The 17,460-nt window shown below is 46.0% G+C and overlaps 1 protein-coding gene and 1 long non-coding RNA gene across 3 annotated transcripts in view; both read left to right on the forward strand.

Moving 5' to 3' along the window:
• Positions 1-17,460, forward strand: part of LOC119162389 (uncharacterized) — a 166,523-nt gene that overhangs the window by 120,699 nt on the left and 28,364 nt on the right. The window lies entirely within an intron of this gene.
• Positions 12,678-13,433, forward strand: LOC119169262 (uncharacterized). The gene is made up of 2 exons (XM_037420375.2): positions 12,678-13,145; positions 13,218-13,433. Exons 1-2 carry the CDS (start codon positions 12,678-12,680, stop codon positions 13,431-13,433), a joined length of 684 nt encoding a protein of 227 aa, XP_037276272.2.

Genomic DNA, 17,460 nt, shown 5'->3' on the forward strand with positions numbered 1-17,460 from the left:
AGTGCTTCTCTTTTAGGTTTTTTTTTTGTTTGAAGGGCAAACACGTGAAAATAGCAGGTAATAAAGGGTGGCCAGTTTAATACCTTGCACAGTCGCGAACCGGATAACGCCTCGGGACTCCTCAGTCGTCGACTTTTTCAAACTGAGCGCCATCCTGTCCTCACACGCACTACCGCGTAAGCTAGACGACGTTGTTATATTAGTCTTTGCTAAGTATTGCACACATGGACAACCCCAAATTTTCCCATTCACGGTGCAAATTATAATAACATCTCTATAGATACCTCGCTACATTTTCTCATGGCAACATATGCATCTAGGTTAACAGTCATGTTGTTACTTTGTATCGCACCTCTAAACTTGACACCCTTTGCACGAACAGCGAATGCTCATCACGACAGAAAACTATGGTCAACCTTTCAGATGCGCTAACGACGGATGTCAACACGAAAATAAAAGTACGATATAAGAGGTGAAAGCATTTCAGGTAACGACTTCGCTCCTTGTTTGTGTTGCTTTCATATTTAGCCGCAGCAAACACACGACGTGTTGTGCACTATATATACCATCTTTAATGTGCTCGCGCTTTTTTGTTTTGTTTTTTTATATGGGGATGACGAGAGCGTACGGGTGCCCTAGCTCAACTCAGCTGGCTTAACGTTTGTGTCAGCATGTATATTTATTTACAAGCTTCCTTCCTCACAACTACGAAAGGTTAGTGCATGCGATTCAGATTTGTGGCTATATATATTCGACTCGCTTTTAAGCAATAGCTAGTAGTTACAGTTCTGATTAAAGACAGAAATTTCTGAATAATGAACATGAAATTTGTACTTGGAAAGCTCTGGAGGACGCGAAGAATCTAGAAGGAACAAAAGACTGGTTATAGGGGTGAAGCATGCAGAAATGGATGCCTTAGCTCCAGTAATTTGACACCTAAGGAAGGGTGCAGCATACAGTGTTTTGAGAGGAATTTACTAGTTGACGGGGCACTAGGGTGGGGGGGGGGGGCAGGCGTGAAACTGGGCATGTAAGGAACAGTGTTACTGCTGTAGCAACGTCAGCGAAAAACTGCGTCAGATGGCAGCTAATCCTCAGGTTATGCTTCTTCTTACCTACAAACCGGGTTTCAGTTCCGCATGGCATGTAAGAAAGGGCGTTTTCAGTCCACTGTCATTGTCGGCTGTTTGTTGGGCTAACTCTTGCTTTCTTCGTTTTTAGTGGACCGTTGGTGAGTAACGGTATTTACCCGTTACCCATACCCACTTTTATCATAGGTGGTTACTATAAGACACTTCGTGACGGCAGGAGACGCCTACAAGCCAGGGACTGCTGTTCTTCCTATCTAAAGAATAAAAACAAACATAACCAAAACGAGCCACTCAAAAAAGAAACAGAAAAGCAAAACAGCCACGGGACACTAAGAATCTAGTGAAAAATACCGCCGACAACGGAAAGAGCTTATTTTAGCGTCGTGTCAAACAGGGGGACTCTGAAGGATCAGAAAACTTTCACCCGAGTTTCACAAAACTTGCAATTTTTTCGAGCTCTGGCGACACCCATGTTTTAAATAAGCCAACAGTACGAAAAAGTCAAGCCCACCGCTCAGTGCGCTGCATTTTATTGCTTACGATGGAACCAGTATACGCGTCAAGGATGGTCGAAAAAGTTGAATAATATGTGGGATTTAACGTTCCAAAACCACCATATGAATATGAAAGACGCCGTAGTGGAATGCTTCAGAAATTTTGACCTCCTGGGGTTTTTGAACGTGCACCCCAATCTGAGCACACGGGTCTACAGCATTTTCGCCTACATAGACAAAAACGTCACAGCTTTGCCGCAAAGGCAAAGCAATGAACACGATAGCAACAAATTGGAAGGTCGCGCACAGAATGGCAAGCAGATCGAAACGTGCCCCGTGTTTCTCACGCACAATTGACGCACAAAACGTACTCACAAGTACAGATGAACGCGAATAAGTGTCTCAGTTGTTACTTCACTGTCTCTGAAAAGCGCGCCCTTTTCGCAAGCGGAGACTGTGCAATGAATGCAGTGACCTTTGTGCGCCTGATAACTACAGCAGAATCGTTCCGGTGAAAGTGCAAATCCAGCCAAGAAGTACGGTCCTCCACACTAAGAGTTAAGCGCGTTTATAGTGAGCGTCCACCCCCTAGTCTCAGCGGTGCAAAATACGGGTGGGAGACGAGAGCGCGCTCGCCTCCTCGTCATGTCGATGGGGCAACGCGCGCTCATTGCCATATGTTGCTGGTAAGGCTGAAAACACGATAGTCTCCCCCCCCCCCCGAGATGCCCGTCACCAGCAGTAAGTAGTAGATATAAATACCTTGCCGTTCGAAAGTTGAAGGATGCGCTCTTAGGTGGCTTAGTGGTTAACGCCTCACACTCATGTCCCACGTTCGATTCTGTGCGCCAGATTCTGCTTCTGTAATATTTTGATTTCTTACGTTTTCATATATATAGATGCGTATACATATATGGTGAGTGACGCCAACGCCGGCGGAAAAATTCAGCTGAGAGTGTCCATATTATTCTTATCGCAATAAAATGCAGAAAGGAAGATGTTGCAAGCAATGGCTCACAACTGAGTTCATCGTTTCACTCTTCTACCATTTCACATCGATAAATGGTTTCAGCACCAACACGCGCTCACTTTCGGCATCCTGTAGACCTGATGATATTTCAGTTCAGTCGTGCACCCACGTAGGCATTCTGTTTTCCAGAAATTAATGAACATAATTTCTTGGTCGCCATTTGAGGCCATGCACGAGCAAAAAAAAACATTTTAAATGTTTCACATTGCCCGCGCACGTGGTTGATTCCCGTCTCTGCACACAACATCGCTGCCTTGGGTGACGTGATAATGATGATCGTAATAGGTGGCTGTTCCCTTTGAATCAGGTGGTCACAGATAGTGTGACCTAGCCGGTAAGAAAAGAAAAAGAAGAATAAAGAAGAAGGCGAGAGATAAAAAGTCTCGGAAGAGACAGCGGGGCACACACTTGTCACATAAGTCTTTTTGCACAATATAAGTGCCGTGTCTGTCCTGTCAGTCCTTATCGCATCGTAGCCTTCCACCACATTCGTAGACGAGCCTTTGTTGTCGCCACGGTAGTGGTGTCGTTGGCGTGATGATCTTCTGCTGCAAATCCAAGCACTTGAGGCAGAGTGGTGCCCTCTGCTGGCCGTGGAGAAAGGCTTGCGCCATCCACAATCAGGTGCTCAGCCATCTCGTTCGTTTCGGAGCAGCAGCGACAGATAGCAGCTTGAACCTGCGGGTGCTGATCGAAACGATGACGGTACGTCAGCGTACGCAATGCTCCTGCACGTGCCTCAAACAGCAGAGCACTGCCTACGCTGTTGTCATAGAGTTTTTCCCTGCCTAGTTCAGCTTTCTATTTGCCATACATCCGCAGGGTAGACTTACGCAGCACTCTTGATCGCCATTGGGCACTTTCTACTTCTCGGACTTGAGTGCGCACCAAACGTGGTGTGAGGCCTTCGGGTGAGCCACTGTCTGTTTCGCCGACGAAGCTGAATTTCCCACGCAGCCGGTGAACTCTATTCGACCACTGGGTCCGAATACCCTTGAGGGAGAGGTACCGGAAAATGCGCCTGGCCCACCGCGAGTCGCTCAGACACTGGAGGCGGGCTTCAAATGTTATTTTGCTGCACGCATCCCTGGCTTCGAATGATGACCCGCGATGTCTCCCTGCACTGCCTCCGTGGTCACCCTTTCATGACAGCCGAGGACCATGCGGTCCACCTCTTTTTGCGCACGCTCAAGTCATTCGTGGATGCTCGTCGATAGGCACAGGACAGCGTTTGCGAAAGTCAGGCAAGGCTCATGTACCGCCTTTCATAGCTTGCGTACAATTACATACCGGTTGAAACCCCACAGGCAGCACTTCCGTAGGGTGCCGATCGCTTGTTGTGACGACTGCCTCATCTTGGTCTCGTGGACGTCGTAACGCTCTTTATCACAATGTGTCACCCCGAGGTATCGGTACTCGGTGCTGCGAAGGATCAGCTGGCCATTCGGTAGCACCAGCTCGTGTTCGTCTGCTGGCCCGAAAAAACGTAGCACCGCCAATTTTTTCACATTGAACGTCAGTTTCAGCGATGCCAGGTGGTGGGCGGATATGTTTATGAGGTTCTGCAGCTGATCGGTGTTTTCCGCTAAGAGCCCCAGGTCATCCACGAAGACTAGTCCCGGTAGTGTCCAGACCTGTGGCGACCCGGCATATTAGAACCGTAGCGCAAAGCCAAGGACTGAACCAATGAGGTGCCGCTCTAGCCCCGCAGTGTAATACATGCGGGGAAAGCGGACACCCTTGTTTCAGACCTCGGCGAACCGACACTGGCTCCATACTGGTCTGGCCAAAAGTCGCAATCACCATGTTGTTGCTGTAGAGACGCTGGAGGAGGTCGATCCACGTGGGCGGCATGTCGATATTCTGATGCGGGTGAGCAGTAGATCGTGTGGAAAGCTATCGTACGCTTTCGCCACATCCAAAAAGCAGGCCACCTGACCACGGGACTCTTTTCTTACAATCTCAATGGACTGTGTGAGGACAAACAGGTTGTCGTCCAGGCGGCGTCGTTCCCTGAAGCCATTTTGTAGCTAAGAGAAGCCCATTTGCCTTTGCCCATCCGTTCATCCAGCGTTTCAGCACCTGGGTGAATACCCTGTACATAACGCTGGTTACTGTGATGAGTCTGTGGTTGCTGAGGAAGCTGGCATCTCCTCCTTGTTTCGGCACCAGACACACATGGTTTTGGAGCCAGTCAGCTGGTATCGGGTCCCCTTGAATGATGTCTGTGTAGATCGTCGCCAGGCGTTCCCGGGCTCGTTCACCAAGGTACTTTACGAGTCCTGCCGCAATGCCATCCAAGCGTTTGCTGTCTTGGAGCTAATTTTGGAAATCGACGTGCAAACGTGTGCCAGCGCCATCTTGTGGTTTCCTCCCAAGGCGTTACGCGCTAGCTGGCACGTTCATCACACTTCCCTATTCTAGCCACTGTACCTAAAGGTATACAATACAGTAACTCTAGCTGGGGACTTCGGGCAGATGGCGGCCGCATACCGTGGCATGTCACCGCGCGTTATTCACCACATGTTTGGTGTTGTGAGCGTTGTGCCAGAAGATCGAAAAGGATGCCGCGTACATGCGACGTACATGACTGCCGATTCAGTTACAAGGAAAATGGCAAAAAAGTGTCTATGTTCTGGCTGCTTTGACAGTGAACCGCGGTAAAAGTGGAAACACGCTATACCGCAACTGGTGCTTTCACACTTCATCTCCGGCAAGTGCCTGTCTGCGAAAAGTGCTTCGATGAAAGTGGCATCTTTTGCTTGAACCCGGTGCTAATTGCAGGAGTTTTTGTGAACACGCTGCGCGATGTTCCGAAACTTTTGCCGGACTCTGTGCAGCAAATTTTTCTCGGCCGCCCGGCGTACTAGTCTAGTGCAAAAACGTCAAGAGCTCACCAGCCTACCAAGCGCCGCGGGAACCGCCAGTCAAGCTGGCGACTGTTGAGATTGAATCGGCACTCTGTATCAGCCTCTTTGACATAGCTGCTGTGGGCAATGAAGTTTTATATGAAAGTGAGCATACTGGCCGCTTTTTCTTCACTGGATGCCATTAATATAGAAGCTCGATGGGTAGAAAGCTCGCTATTTCTTTTATAGATGCACTGGGAAGACCAGAATTGTAGAGGCTTCATGCCAACAGAGCTAAATACAGCTCCTCATGGTTGGAAAAATTTCAAGCACACATCTGTTGCATGAAACAGAAACTTCAGCGCTACCAATAGACCTTTTTTAAGCACACTAGTGCTGACAACGGGCGCGCAAGCACTTTTGAGAATAGTTATTATGCTACAGCAGCCCCAACGACGAACGAACCGGTCTCGCGCTTCAACTTCCGTTTGCACCTTGCCAGCACTTCTTAGATGAAGTGAATTCGGCCAGGTGTGATTTGTTAGAGCGTTATTCACTCAAAAACTTCAATGTTTGAGTGCGATAGGTGCATTCCCAATCAATGTCATTTGACGCTATTTACAGAGTAAATTTTAGGAATCTGATATATTTAAACAGTGCTTTAGAAATAAGCGCAGTTTCGTAAAGTAAAAAAAATGCATTGACTGGACCACTGACGCCGCTTGCAATCGCTTCACAAATCAATTAAATATGACATAAGCAGGTCACTGAGCCTTCTTGCAGCTGAAAACAAAATCTCATGTATTGTGCCCAAGTTTTTTGCTTTTTTCTTCAGCGAGCGTAAGCACAACGTCACTGTTTCTCATTAAACAATATTTAAATCCACCTACGCGAAGTTCAATAGTTGTCGCACTCAGTGTGGTATACACTGCAAGCAAGTTAAGCATCTTATACAAAACCGCAAATTATCAGAACAAGGTATCCCTCACGTGAATTCTAGTTCCATCCTTTCGTCTTTGCACGTTTAGAATGCGTCTACTTTTCCTTTTTTTTCAGCGACTGACTTTGCCATAAAATTTTAAGAATATATAGCTATAACACTTCTATGCTGTTTTGTGGTAATGATCTCATCAAACTGCGGTGATAATAAAAGCCACAGCGTAATATGAGCAGTTCAACATTGAATAACTATGAATTCAGTGTTCCAGCTGACATTCCTCATGGTAGCATGTTTCGGCCACAAGTATCGGTACGCAACATGTATCAGGTGTACATATTCTAGGATCGATTTACACTCGTCCAGGGATACCTGCACTGACTGCGTTATTCCTTTCACATTTGATGCATAGATGTAGTACATGCAGGTACTTTCGAAGCATAATCGGCAAGCGGCAGCATTTTCTTTTCATTTTGTGTTCGCGCTGCTCCAACGAGCAGCGGGTGGACAAACAGCCGGTTCTCTCGGAGTACCAACTTCTCCCATAGTGCTCCACGCGCCCGCTGGGCGCTGTGAGATTGATTGAAAAAAGATCTATTGAACCTTGCTAGGGCAACGGCACAAGAGAGAATGCATAAAAATGTACAAAACTTGCTCAAGCTGTATAAGCGTGAGAACTCAATCGTCGAAATATCAATGCGTCATGAGCACGAGAAGAAAATTTTTTGCTTCAAATGTGGACGCCGGCTGGCAAAGTACGCAGTCGGTCAATATTCACATTTGAGGAGGTATGCATGTAGGTTTTTCGCATTAACAGTAAGAATAAAGGAGGACAAGAAAAACACAGCATGAGTAAGCTACACAGCAAAGTAAAGGACTGGGCAACTACATAGCATGACCACCCAAACTTTAACACGATGTTGCACTGAAAAAAAAACACGCTAAAACCAGGCAAAAGCTGTATGAAGTATTGCTTGATTTTCACCACTTGCTGAATTCAAAGCATAGAATCATTCAAACTGGCTGTTGTTTCGATAAATACGAGGCTATTTTAGGATATATTTGTAAAGAAAAAGTAAATGTATATATAGCTTGAGAAATTGGATATGCGCTGTCAAGAGTTGCAACCACTAAACTTTCGCGATGCGTTAATATCCACCAGAGTCGAGAAGAACTCTGGCTTGCCCACGAAGTTTCCCTACGAATTTTCAGAAAAAGAAGAAACAAACTTTTTAACGGTAGCATGTCTTAAAGGAAGCAGAAATAGTTGGTTGCCAGAAAAGTTCTAGCTACAAGGCCTCATTCAACGCTGAGTATCAGTGCATTAGAGCTTCCCCTATTTTCATGGAAGGTAACATCACTCTGAAGACGTTATCAACCTTCCCAGGTAAATTTAATTACGTTTCACAGTTGTCGAAAGTGCCGTGAAATTTCAGCGCCAGGGTCCAAGGTCAGCCAAAACGTAGCATCCTCCCCACCGCCAGATAAAAGCGGGCAAGTGAGCGCCGACCCTCTCCTCTCCGGGGGGCAAAGTACGCGTGCACTCTAAAAAAATATCGAGTAAAAAGGGTGTCTTTTTGTCCCACAACAATAATCGTCATCAGGCTTGCGTGCGCTTCCTTTCTTTAAAACTCGGCGCTGGCTCCTTTCCTATCGAGAATGCAATGTAACCTTGATACTGGGCATGTCGATCGTGATCGCAATGTACCGGGCGCGGAGCGATAGCGCAAGGATGGAACGCAATATAGATGACGATTATTGTTGTGGGAGAAAATGACACCCTATTTACTCGCTCTTTTTTTAGAGTGTGGGAGAGTAGAGCGCACGCTATCGTGCCGTGACGATGTGGCGACCCACGCTCATTGCGCCATCTTGCTTGTAATGCTGAAAACACGATAGTTCGCCCCAAGATGCACGTGAGTAGACTAGTGGTAAGTGAGGGATATAAATAGCTTGCCGCGTTTGAATGCTGCAAGAGGTGCTCATTCATACCTTAGTCGTTAACGCCTCGCAACCGCACTTCAGAGGTCTCACGTTCGATTCCGTGCGCCGGAGCCTTTTTAGGGTTATTTTTCTTTCTTAAATTTTCATATATATAGATGCGTATGCATATGCGCTGAGTAACGGCGACGCTGACGCCGGCAGGACAATCCAGCTGAGAGTGTCTATTTAATTGCTATCGCAATTAGACGAACTTAGACAAGCGGCTGTGACAGCGATGTCGCGTACCACGAAAGCATGCATGGGCATGTGACTCACTGCATATTTGTGTCTGTGCGGTTATGTGCTATCTTTCTCCCTCTTCCCACTCATTCTTCTCCCTCTTTCAATCTGCCCTTTCCCTTTCCCACGCGTATAGTAGCAAACCGGTTTTCCCAAATTTCACTTGTTAAAAATTTTAAGAAAAAGATCGTAAGCACAAGCGAATACTAACAGCAGCTGTTACTGACTTTCTTGAGTAACACTAACTTTTTTACGACCTTTTCATTACCTACATTAGCAGACACTTAAAGGTCCCAATAGTTACTAGTTTCTTTCGCGTACCGTTACTAACTTTTTGCCACACGTTTGCAACAAACCTTAGAAGTTATTATTACGAACGTATAAAATAATAAAATATATCATGTAACTTCTCAAAACTACGATGTGAGTAGAAGAGGTTCCGTATTGGTTTATTCTAGTAACATTGGTAATATAGGAAGCCGGAAACTTTGAGCACCTGGGGTTCTTTACCGTGCACCTAACCCTGAGCCCACGGGCTTCAAACATTTTCTCCTCCACCGAAAATGCAGCCGCCACAGCCGGGATTCGATCCCGCGATCGATCTTTGGGTTAGCAGTCGAGTACCATAACCACTAGACCACCATAGTGGGGCTATTACGAGCATCTGACAACCTATTTGTTAGTGCGGTGTTCCATTGAAGTTCATTCAGGCAATATAGTAAGCCTAATACCTCGTTTGGTTTCTTGTATATTAGTCCATGCTAAGGCAGTATTATAAAAAATAGACATAACGTATTGCCTGTCTTAATATGATCTATTAAATGACCTACGCTACGCTACCTCGAGCATCTAATAAAATGATGCGCTGTCTAAATAAAAACCCGTAACTTAAATTATTTATCCGAAAGCATAGCTTCCCATCGGCATCAGCTTCTTTTCTTGAAGGTAGGGCTATAAATACCCCTGAAAACAGTAATGAACTGTACGTGTCACGTAGGCTTGTAAATAAACATAAATAAGTGTCGCATAGACTTCACGTTGTGAATGTGTGCGTACTCATTCATGACATATTGTGCAAAATTACCAAATGACATATCGCTATCCAGATGCTCGAGAATTTGACCGTTATAAAACGGGTGATTCATGAGGTGAAGTGATTGCTACCAATACATTCTTTTATTCAGTAAGCACTACTAGCTGCCTTTCTAACGACGTGGGTAGTAATGGCTCTTAACCTTCCCGTTAATAACAGCACTTACTAACCGGTTATTACCATAAATGACAAGTAATTAGTAAACCATAGTTTACTCGTATCAAATACTCCAATCTTTTTTTTAAGAGTGTGGTTAACCTCCCTCTTTTTCTTTCACTACCATTTCTTCTCTGCGAAGTTAACGGCTGGTTAACAGAATGAGATTACTTTACGGCATGTTTAGTAAACGCCCAAGAGCGGATATAAATTCGCAGTGATAAAACCAGCTCTCTTTAGGCGATTAAAATAATTACGAAAGATTTCCACCATGGCATGAAAACACGATTATGAGATCGTCGAGTAAAAGCATGATGCAACAATACCATTTTTTTACAAGATTTTAATGAGCAGGTTTAAAGCGTAAAAAGGGCTTGACCGACCTTGCCCAACAATAATGCGCCTTTTGAAATTGCAAAGTTAGGTCAAGAAACTGAAGTTCATATTTATGGCTGGAAATCACGTACGTGATCTGCAGATCATGACCCTTTTCCCTGAATCATTTGACAATAGTAACCATACTGTGTGCGCAACTATAGATTAAAGAAAGACTAAGCTATCATTGATATACCGAAATATGTACGCACCCTAATCCTCTAAATAGAGCTCCAGGTCATGGTCAACCTTAATAAGTCACTCGCAACAATATTATTGAGAAGCGGTGAAACTCCTTCGGGTTCTGTCTGTTTGTGCTCTGCCCAGCAACGACTCAGTATACCACTTGCACCGCCACCATGCGCATCTCTAGAATTTCGGGATGTGTACATGTGCTGGTGACTCCCGGTGGTGTCCGACTCCCGGTGGTGTCCAGATGCCCCACCGTGATTAAATGAGAAGCCCACGCGCGCTCGCACGCACACACAAACACACACACACGCACACCCACACACAATCATATGTCCCGAACGAAATATGACCTTAGAACGACTCTCAGTTTTAGAAACTAGAAAACTGCTCGAACATTTTAGGCATAATTCTAATTATGTACCGCAAAGCACCTACATTTCCAGGCTATAGAGGATTTTGCCCCACAGCCTATGAGAGCTCCCTCGATTAGGACACAGTTTGTCCATTTAAACTTTGATCGCAAAGCTCAAAGAAACTGTTTCAAAAAACGACTCCGCACATACGCGAAGGCGGTTACGTCAACCGTCATGCCAGGGCACCAAAACTTGTGTGCCACTTGATTCTACCACCTAAGAGCTCCAGTTCCATCGGTCGGTGCTGAACTTTTGGCACTACGAGACATAACGTTGGTTACCACGGCTCCAGCAACGTCGACATATATTTATATGGTATACGCACCAACTCTACATCACCCATAAAGAAGCCCTGTAAGGTATAAAATGCGCAAAGTTTCGCAGACGACATACATCGCATAACTGCACAGATTCCCGGCCAGCTAAGGATACAGTGGATACTACGGAACACTCTTACAGGCCACATACAAGCTCACACCGCAACCCTTAGTGCTCTAACAGGCATTTTGGAAGCGTGTTTCCCAAGTGTTCTTCGGGGTGACTTCCTCTACCGCAACGAGATTATTCACCGCACCACACATTACTTAATTGATTTGATTGATATGTGGGGTTCAACGTCCCAAAGCCACAATATGATTATGAGAGACACCGTAGTGGAAGGCTCCGGAAATTTCGACCACCTGGGGTTCTTTAACGTGCACCCAAATCTGAGCACACGGGCCTACAACATTTCAGCCTCCATCGTAAATGCAGCCGCCACCGCCGGGATTAGAACCCGCGACCTGCGGGTCAGCAGCCGAGTAGCTTAGCTACAAGACCACCGCGGCGGGTCACCACACAAGACTTAATTCCACGGTGTGGTTCAAACTTCCCAGGTGGCCTTGCCTGCCAGAAGGAGGTGTTGTTGCTGAGACCTAATGTGGGGAGGGCTGTTACTCCGTCGGCCACATATGCCTGGCCACTACATCTGCATGGACCACTTGGGGATACTTGTCCACTCTGTGTCACTGCAGCATCCGTGGCTGCAATTAGGAACTTTTTATTGGCATGTCCTGGCTTGAACTAGATACGACGGACTACCTGAGAGCAGCGCGCCTCCATCCGATGGTACCACCAGACTATGATGCGTGACTCTATGGGCCTCACCATAGAGCACTTTTGACGTATATAGCAGAAACCGGCCTTCATCTGTATCTATAATTCTGTATGACACTGGGTGAACGCTTGAAATAATAAAGAGTTTTAGCAGAGCGGGCCAGCGGCCAGCGAACCGGAGCGGACGAGCGCAGCGCCAGCGGAACGACGCGCGAAAAAAAGAGTTTTAGCTGAGCGATCGTCTGCTGCCGCCAGCGAAGCGTTGTACTGCGCCATCTGTCCATTCAAATTTGAACTACCCTGATAGGAAAAAAAAGTAATGGTTTATTTTTAGATGCTAAAACCACAAAACAAACACTAATTTTATGTTTCAGTGCATATTATTTTACTTTAACGGTGATTTGTATCTTTTAGCGAAGTCGTTAAACTGAGGAAAGTACGTCACCAACACCAACTGAAGTCGAAGCTCCAAGCCAGCTGTTTGATTGATTGATTGATATGTGGGGTTTAACGTCCCATAGCCCCTATATGATTATGAGAGACGCCGTAGTGGAGGGCTCCGGAAATTTAGACCACCTGGGGTTCTTTAACGTGCACCCAAATCTGAGCACACGGGCCTACAACATTTCCGCCTCCATCGGAAATGAAGCCAGCTGTTTGTTACCGCGCTTTTTAACAGACAGTGTGTGGCTTGCCGCTGCAAATTGCCGTTGATAACTGCTTTGAACAATGCCCCAGAGCATACTGCAGGACCCCCTGCTCCTGACTCGGTTGAAATGGTCCGAAATAGTCGACGTCTTGTGCTTAGAAGTTCTGGGCGAGACACGGCGTCACCCACTCTCCATGCGAGGTCTTTTGGACATTGATGCGATCGACAGTGGCGTGTTCAGAACGTACTTTCGGTTTGAAAAGGACGATGTACCCAGGCTACAGAGAGCCTTGTGCATACCTGACAAGGTAACAACTCCGCAGAGGGTGTCAGTTCCCGGCGACGAGGCCCTTTGCATCACGCTAAGAAGACTAGCCAACCCAAATTGGCTGCGTGATCTGGAACACCTTTTCGCCCGACACAGCTCGACCATATCGTCATTGACGAACGAAGTGCTCAGGCACATCGAGGACAACTTCTTCCACCTTCTGGACGACGTTAATAACCACACGTGGCTGAACCATGACACCCTGGAAGAGTTCTCACAGGCAAGCGAGAATAATTAGAGTTGTACATTTGCAATTACAACTTTTTGACATATTCGTTCGTTATTTTTTCAGGCCGTTCACGCGAAAGGTGCCCCACTGACAAATTGCTGGGCCTTCATCGATGGCACGGCGCGGCCAATATGCCGACCAACAAGGAACCAGAAAGTGTACTTCAGCGGCCACAAGAGAGTTCACGCCCTGCAGTACCAAGCTCTAATGTGCCCAAATGGCATAATCTGCCAGTTGGACGGATCATACCCCGGCAGCAAACACGATTCAGGCGAGTAAATGACAAGCACAGCTGGTGGATGAAACCGCTGCTGAACGTCACTCGCCTCCTCCTTCCCTGCTAGGAACGAGCACAGCTCCAGCTAATCGTAATTTATTCTTTCAGGTAACTTTGGAAACAGCGCCGCGTATTCATCATCATCATCATCATCATCAGCCTGACTACGTCCACTGCAGGACAAAGGCCTCTCCCATGTTCCGCCAGGTTACCCGGTCCTGTGCTTGCTGCTGCCACTTTATACCAGCAAACTTCTTAATCTCATCTGCCCACCTAACCTTCTGTCTCCCCCTGACCCGCTTCCCTTCTCTGGGAATCCAGTCAGTTACCCTTAATGACCAGCGGTTATCCTGTCTACGCGCTACGTGCCCTGCCCATGTCCATTTCTTCTTCTTGGTTTCAGCTCTGATATCCTCAACCCCCGTTTGTTCCCTAATCCACTCTGCTCTCTTCTTGTCGCTTAAGGTTACACCTACCATTTTTCTTTCCATTGCTCGCTGCGTCGTCCTCAACTTAAGCTGAACCATCCTTGTAAGTCTCCAGGTTTCTGCTCCGTAGCTAAGTACCGGCAAGATACAGCTGTTATATACCTTCCTTTTGAGGGATAGTGGCAATCTACTTGTCATAATTTGAGAGTGCTTGCCGAATGTGCTCCACCCCATTCTTATTCTTCTAGTTACTTCGATCTCGTGGTTCGGCTCTGCGGTTATTACCTGCCCTAAGTAGACATAGTCTTTTACAACTTCAAGTGCACTATTACCTATATCTAAGCGCTGCTCCTTGCCGAGGTTGTTGTACATTACTTTCGTTTTCTGCAGATTAATTTTAAGACCCACTTTTCTGCTCTCCTTGTCTAACTCCGTAATCATGAGTTGCAATTCGTCGCCCGAGTTACTCAGCAATGCAATGTCATCGGCGAAGCGCAGGTTACTAAGGTATTCTCCATTGACTCTTATCCCTAACTGTTCCCATTCTAGGCTTCTGAAAACCTCCTGTAAGCACGCGGTAAATGGCATTGGGGAAATTGTGTCCCCCTGCCTTACACCCTTCTTGATTGGTATTCTGTTGCTTTCTTTATGAAGCACTATGATAGCAGTTGATCCCCTGTAGATTTCTTCCAGAATATTTATATATACTTCATCTACGCCCTGATTCCGCAGTGTTCGCATAACGGCTGATATTTCTACTGAATCAAACGCCTTCTCGTAATCTATGAAGGCTATGTATAGTGGTTAGTTATACTCTGAGCATTTCTCTATTACCTGATTGATAGTATGAATGTGGTCAATTGTTGAGTAGCCTGTTCGAAATCCTGCTTGTTCCTTTGGTTGATTGAATTCTAATGTTTTCTTTACTCTGTTAGCAATTACCTTTGTAAATAGCTTGTATACTACAGAGAGCAAGCTGATCGGCCTGTAATTCTTCAAGTCCTTGTCATCTCCTTTCTTATGTATTAAGATGATGTTAGCGTTCTTCCAAGACTCTGGTACTCTCCCCGTCAGGAGACACCTCGTAAACAGGGTCGCTAGTTTTTCTAACACAAACTGTCCTCCATCTTTCAGCAGATCTGATGTTACCTGATCCTCACCAGCAGCTTTGCCCCTTTGCATGCTCTCCAAAGCTTTTCTGACTTCTTCTATCATTACTGGTGGGGTGTAATCTTGGTTACTGCTAGTTCTTATAGTATTAAGGTCGTGGTTGTCTCGGCTACTGTACAGATTTCTGTAAAACTCCTCCGTTATTTTAACTATCCTATCCATATTGGTAGTTATTTTGCCTTCTTTGTCCCTTAGTGCATACATCCGATTTTTGTCTATCCCAAGTTTCCTCTTCAATGCTTTGACACTTCCTCCGTTTTTCAGAGCGTGTTCAATTCTCTCCATGTTATATCTTCTTACATCGCATACCTTACGTCTAATAATCAACTTCGAAAGCTCTGCCAGTTCTATTTTGTCTGTTGTACTTGACACTTTCATGATTTGACGCTTCTTAATTAGGTTCTTCGTTTCCTGGGAAAGCTTTCTAGTGTCCTGTCTAACTACCCTGCCCCCAACTTCCACTGCACACTCCGTAATGATACTCGTCAGAATATCATTCATTGTATCTACGCTAAGGTTGGTTTCCTCACTAAGAGCCGAGTACCTGTTCTGCAGTGACACTCTGAATTCCTGTACTTTCCCTCTCAGTGCTAGCTGATTGATTGGCTTTTTGCGTATCAGTTTCTGTCGTTCCTTCTTCAAGTCTAGGCGAATTCGAGACCGTACCCTTGTATGATCACTGCATCGTACCTTGCCAATCACTTCCACATCCGGCACGATTCCAGGGTGTGCACTCATTATAAAGTCTATTTCGTTCTTATTTTCGCCATTAGTGCTCCTCCTTGTCCACTTGCGGTTTTCTCGTTTTCGGTAGAAGGTATTCAAAATCCGTAAATTATTGCGTTCTGCGAATTCTACTAGTAGCTCTCCTCTGGCGTTTCTAGTGCGGATGCCATAATCTCCTACTGCCTGGTCTCCAGCCTGCTTCTTCCCTACCTTTGCATTAAAGTCGCCCATCACTATAGTATACTGTGTTTTTACCTTACTCTTTGCCGATTCTACGTCTTCATAGAAGCTTTCAACTGAAGCGTCATCATGGCTGGATGTAGGCGCGTAAGCCTGTACTACCTTCATCTTGTATCTTTTATTCAGTTTAATTACGATACCTACCACCCTTTCATTAATGCTATAGTATTCCTCTATGATGCCAGCTATGTTTCTGTGAATTAGGAACTCCACTCCCAGTTCTCTTCTGCCTGCCAAGCCCCTGTAGCAAAGGACGTGCCCATTCTGTAGCACCGTATAGGCCTCATCTGTCCTCCTAACCTCACTGAGCCCTATTATATCCCATTTAACACCCTCTAGCTCCTCGAAAAGTACAGCTAGACTTCCCTCACTAGATAAGGTTCTAGCGTTAAACGTTGCCAAGTTCAGGTTCCAATGGCGGCCTGTCCGGATCCAGAGATTCTTAGCACCCTCTGCTGCGTTGCAGATCTGACCGCCGCCGTGGTCAGTTGCTTCGCATCTGCCGGGGACTGAGGGCCGTGAGGGCTGCGCCGCGTATACGAAGCTACAAAACCTCGTTCAAGGTCACGACTACTGCATCTACGGGGACCCTGCCTACCCGTCGCGGCCCCTTCTGCTCAAGCCCTATGGCGGAGCTCTCCTGACTCCTGAACAATTAGCTTTCAACAAAGCCATGAGTAGTGTGAGGCAGGCTGTGGAGTGGGGTTTTGGAAAAATTGTCGGACTGTTTGCCTTCGTGGACTTCAAAAAAAAACCAGAAACTCTACCTTCAGAACCTTTCACGCATATACAAAGCGAGCGCACTCCTCGCAAACTGTCACACTTGCTTGTATGGTGCCCAGGTATCGCAGTACTTCGGCCTTGAACCACCACAGCTTGAAGTTTACTTTGCCCACAAATAGTGTTGTACAACCAACCACAGTTATCGAAACAAAGTTCGTTGGCGAGCCATGCTTTAGAATGATCTTGTGGCTGTCATTTGCTGTACTAAACGTACGCTACTTGTTATGACACTCTAGTGAATGAAATCTGCCGAGCGAAAAGTGCAAAAAACTGACATTCCTGTGTTTCTTCGTATGGAGAAATTGATTTCGTATTGTCACAAGCGTTTCCGCTATACTGTGTTAAATGCCACAACATTACTGGCAGTGTCATCTAATTTCCCATGCATGTAAGTCCCCTCTGTACAGTGCGAAATGTGTGTACAGTGTCGACGTATCCCTACACTTGGGCCTTGAACCACCAGTTCTCCGGGTTCGCTTTGCCCCACGGTAATGTTCCATGACAAGCAGCTTCGAAAACAAAGACTTTATTGAAGAATTGCATACCGTATGGTGTTGTCAGGTTTACACTTGACGCTGGATCCTTTCACACTTAAAAAAAACATGACAGATGCAATGAAGCCGACAATTTATCAAAAAATTAAGATTCTATTACCTGAGGACTTCTAGGTACAACACGACAG

This window comes from Rhipicephalus microplus, chromosome X (genome assembly GCF_043290135.1).
Source record: "Rhipicephalus microplus isolate Deutch F79 chromosome X, USDA_Rmic, whole genome shotgun sequence".
Classification (NCBI taxonomy): Eukaryota; Metazoa; Arthropoda; class Arachnida; order Ixodida; family Ixodidae; genus Rhipicephalus; species Rhipicephalus microplus.

Excerpts from the sequence above, each read along its gene's own strand:
- LOC119169262 (XM_037420375.2), top strand. The coding sequence starts at position 12,678 with ATGCCCCAGAGCATACTGCAGGACCCCCTGCTCCTGACTCGGTTGAAA. Across the intron at positions 13,146-13,217 it reads CCCTGGAAGAGTTCTCACAG|GCCGTTCACGCGAAAGGTGC; the intron begins GCAAGCGAGAAT and ends TTATTTTTTCAG.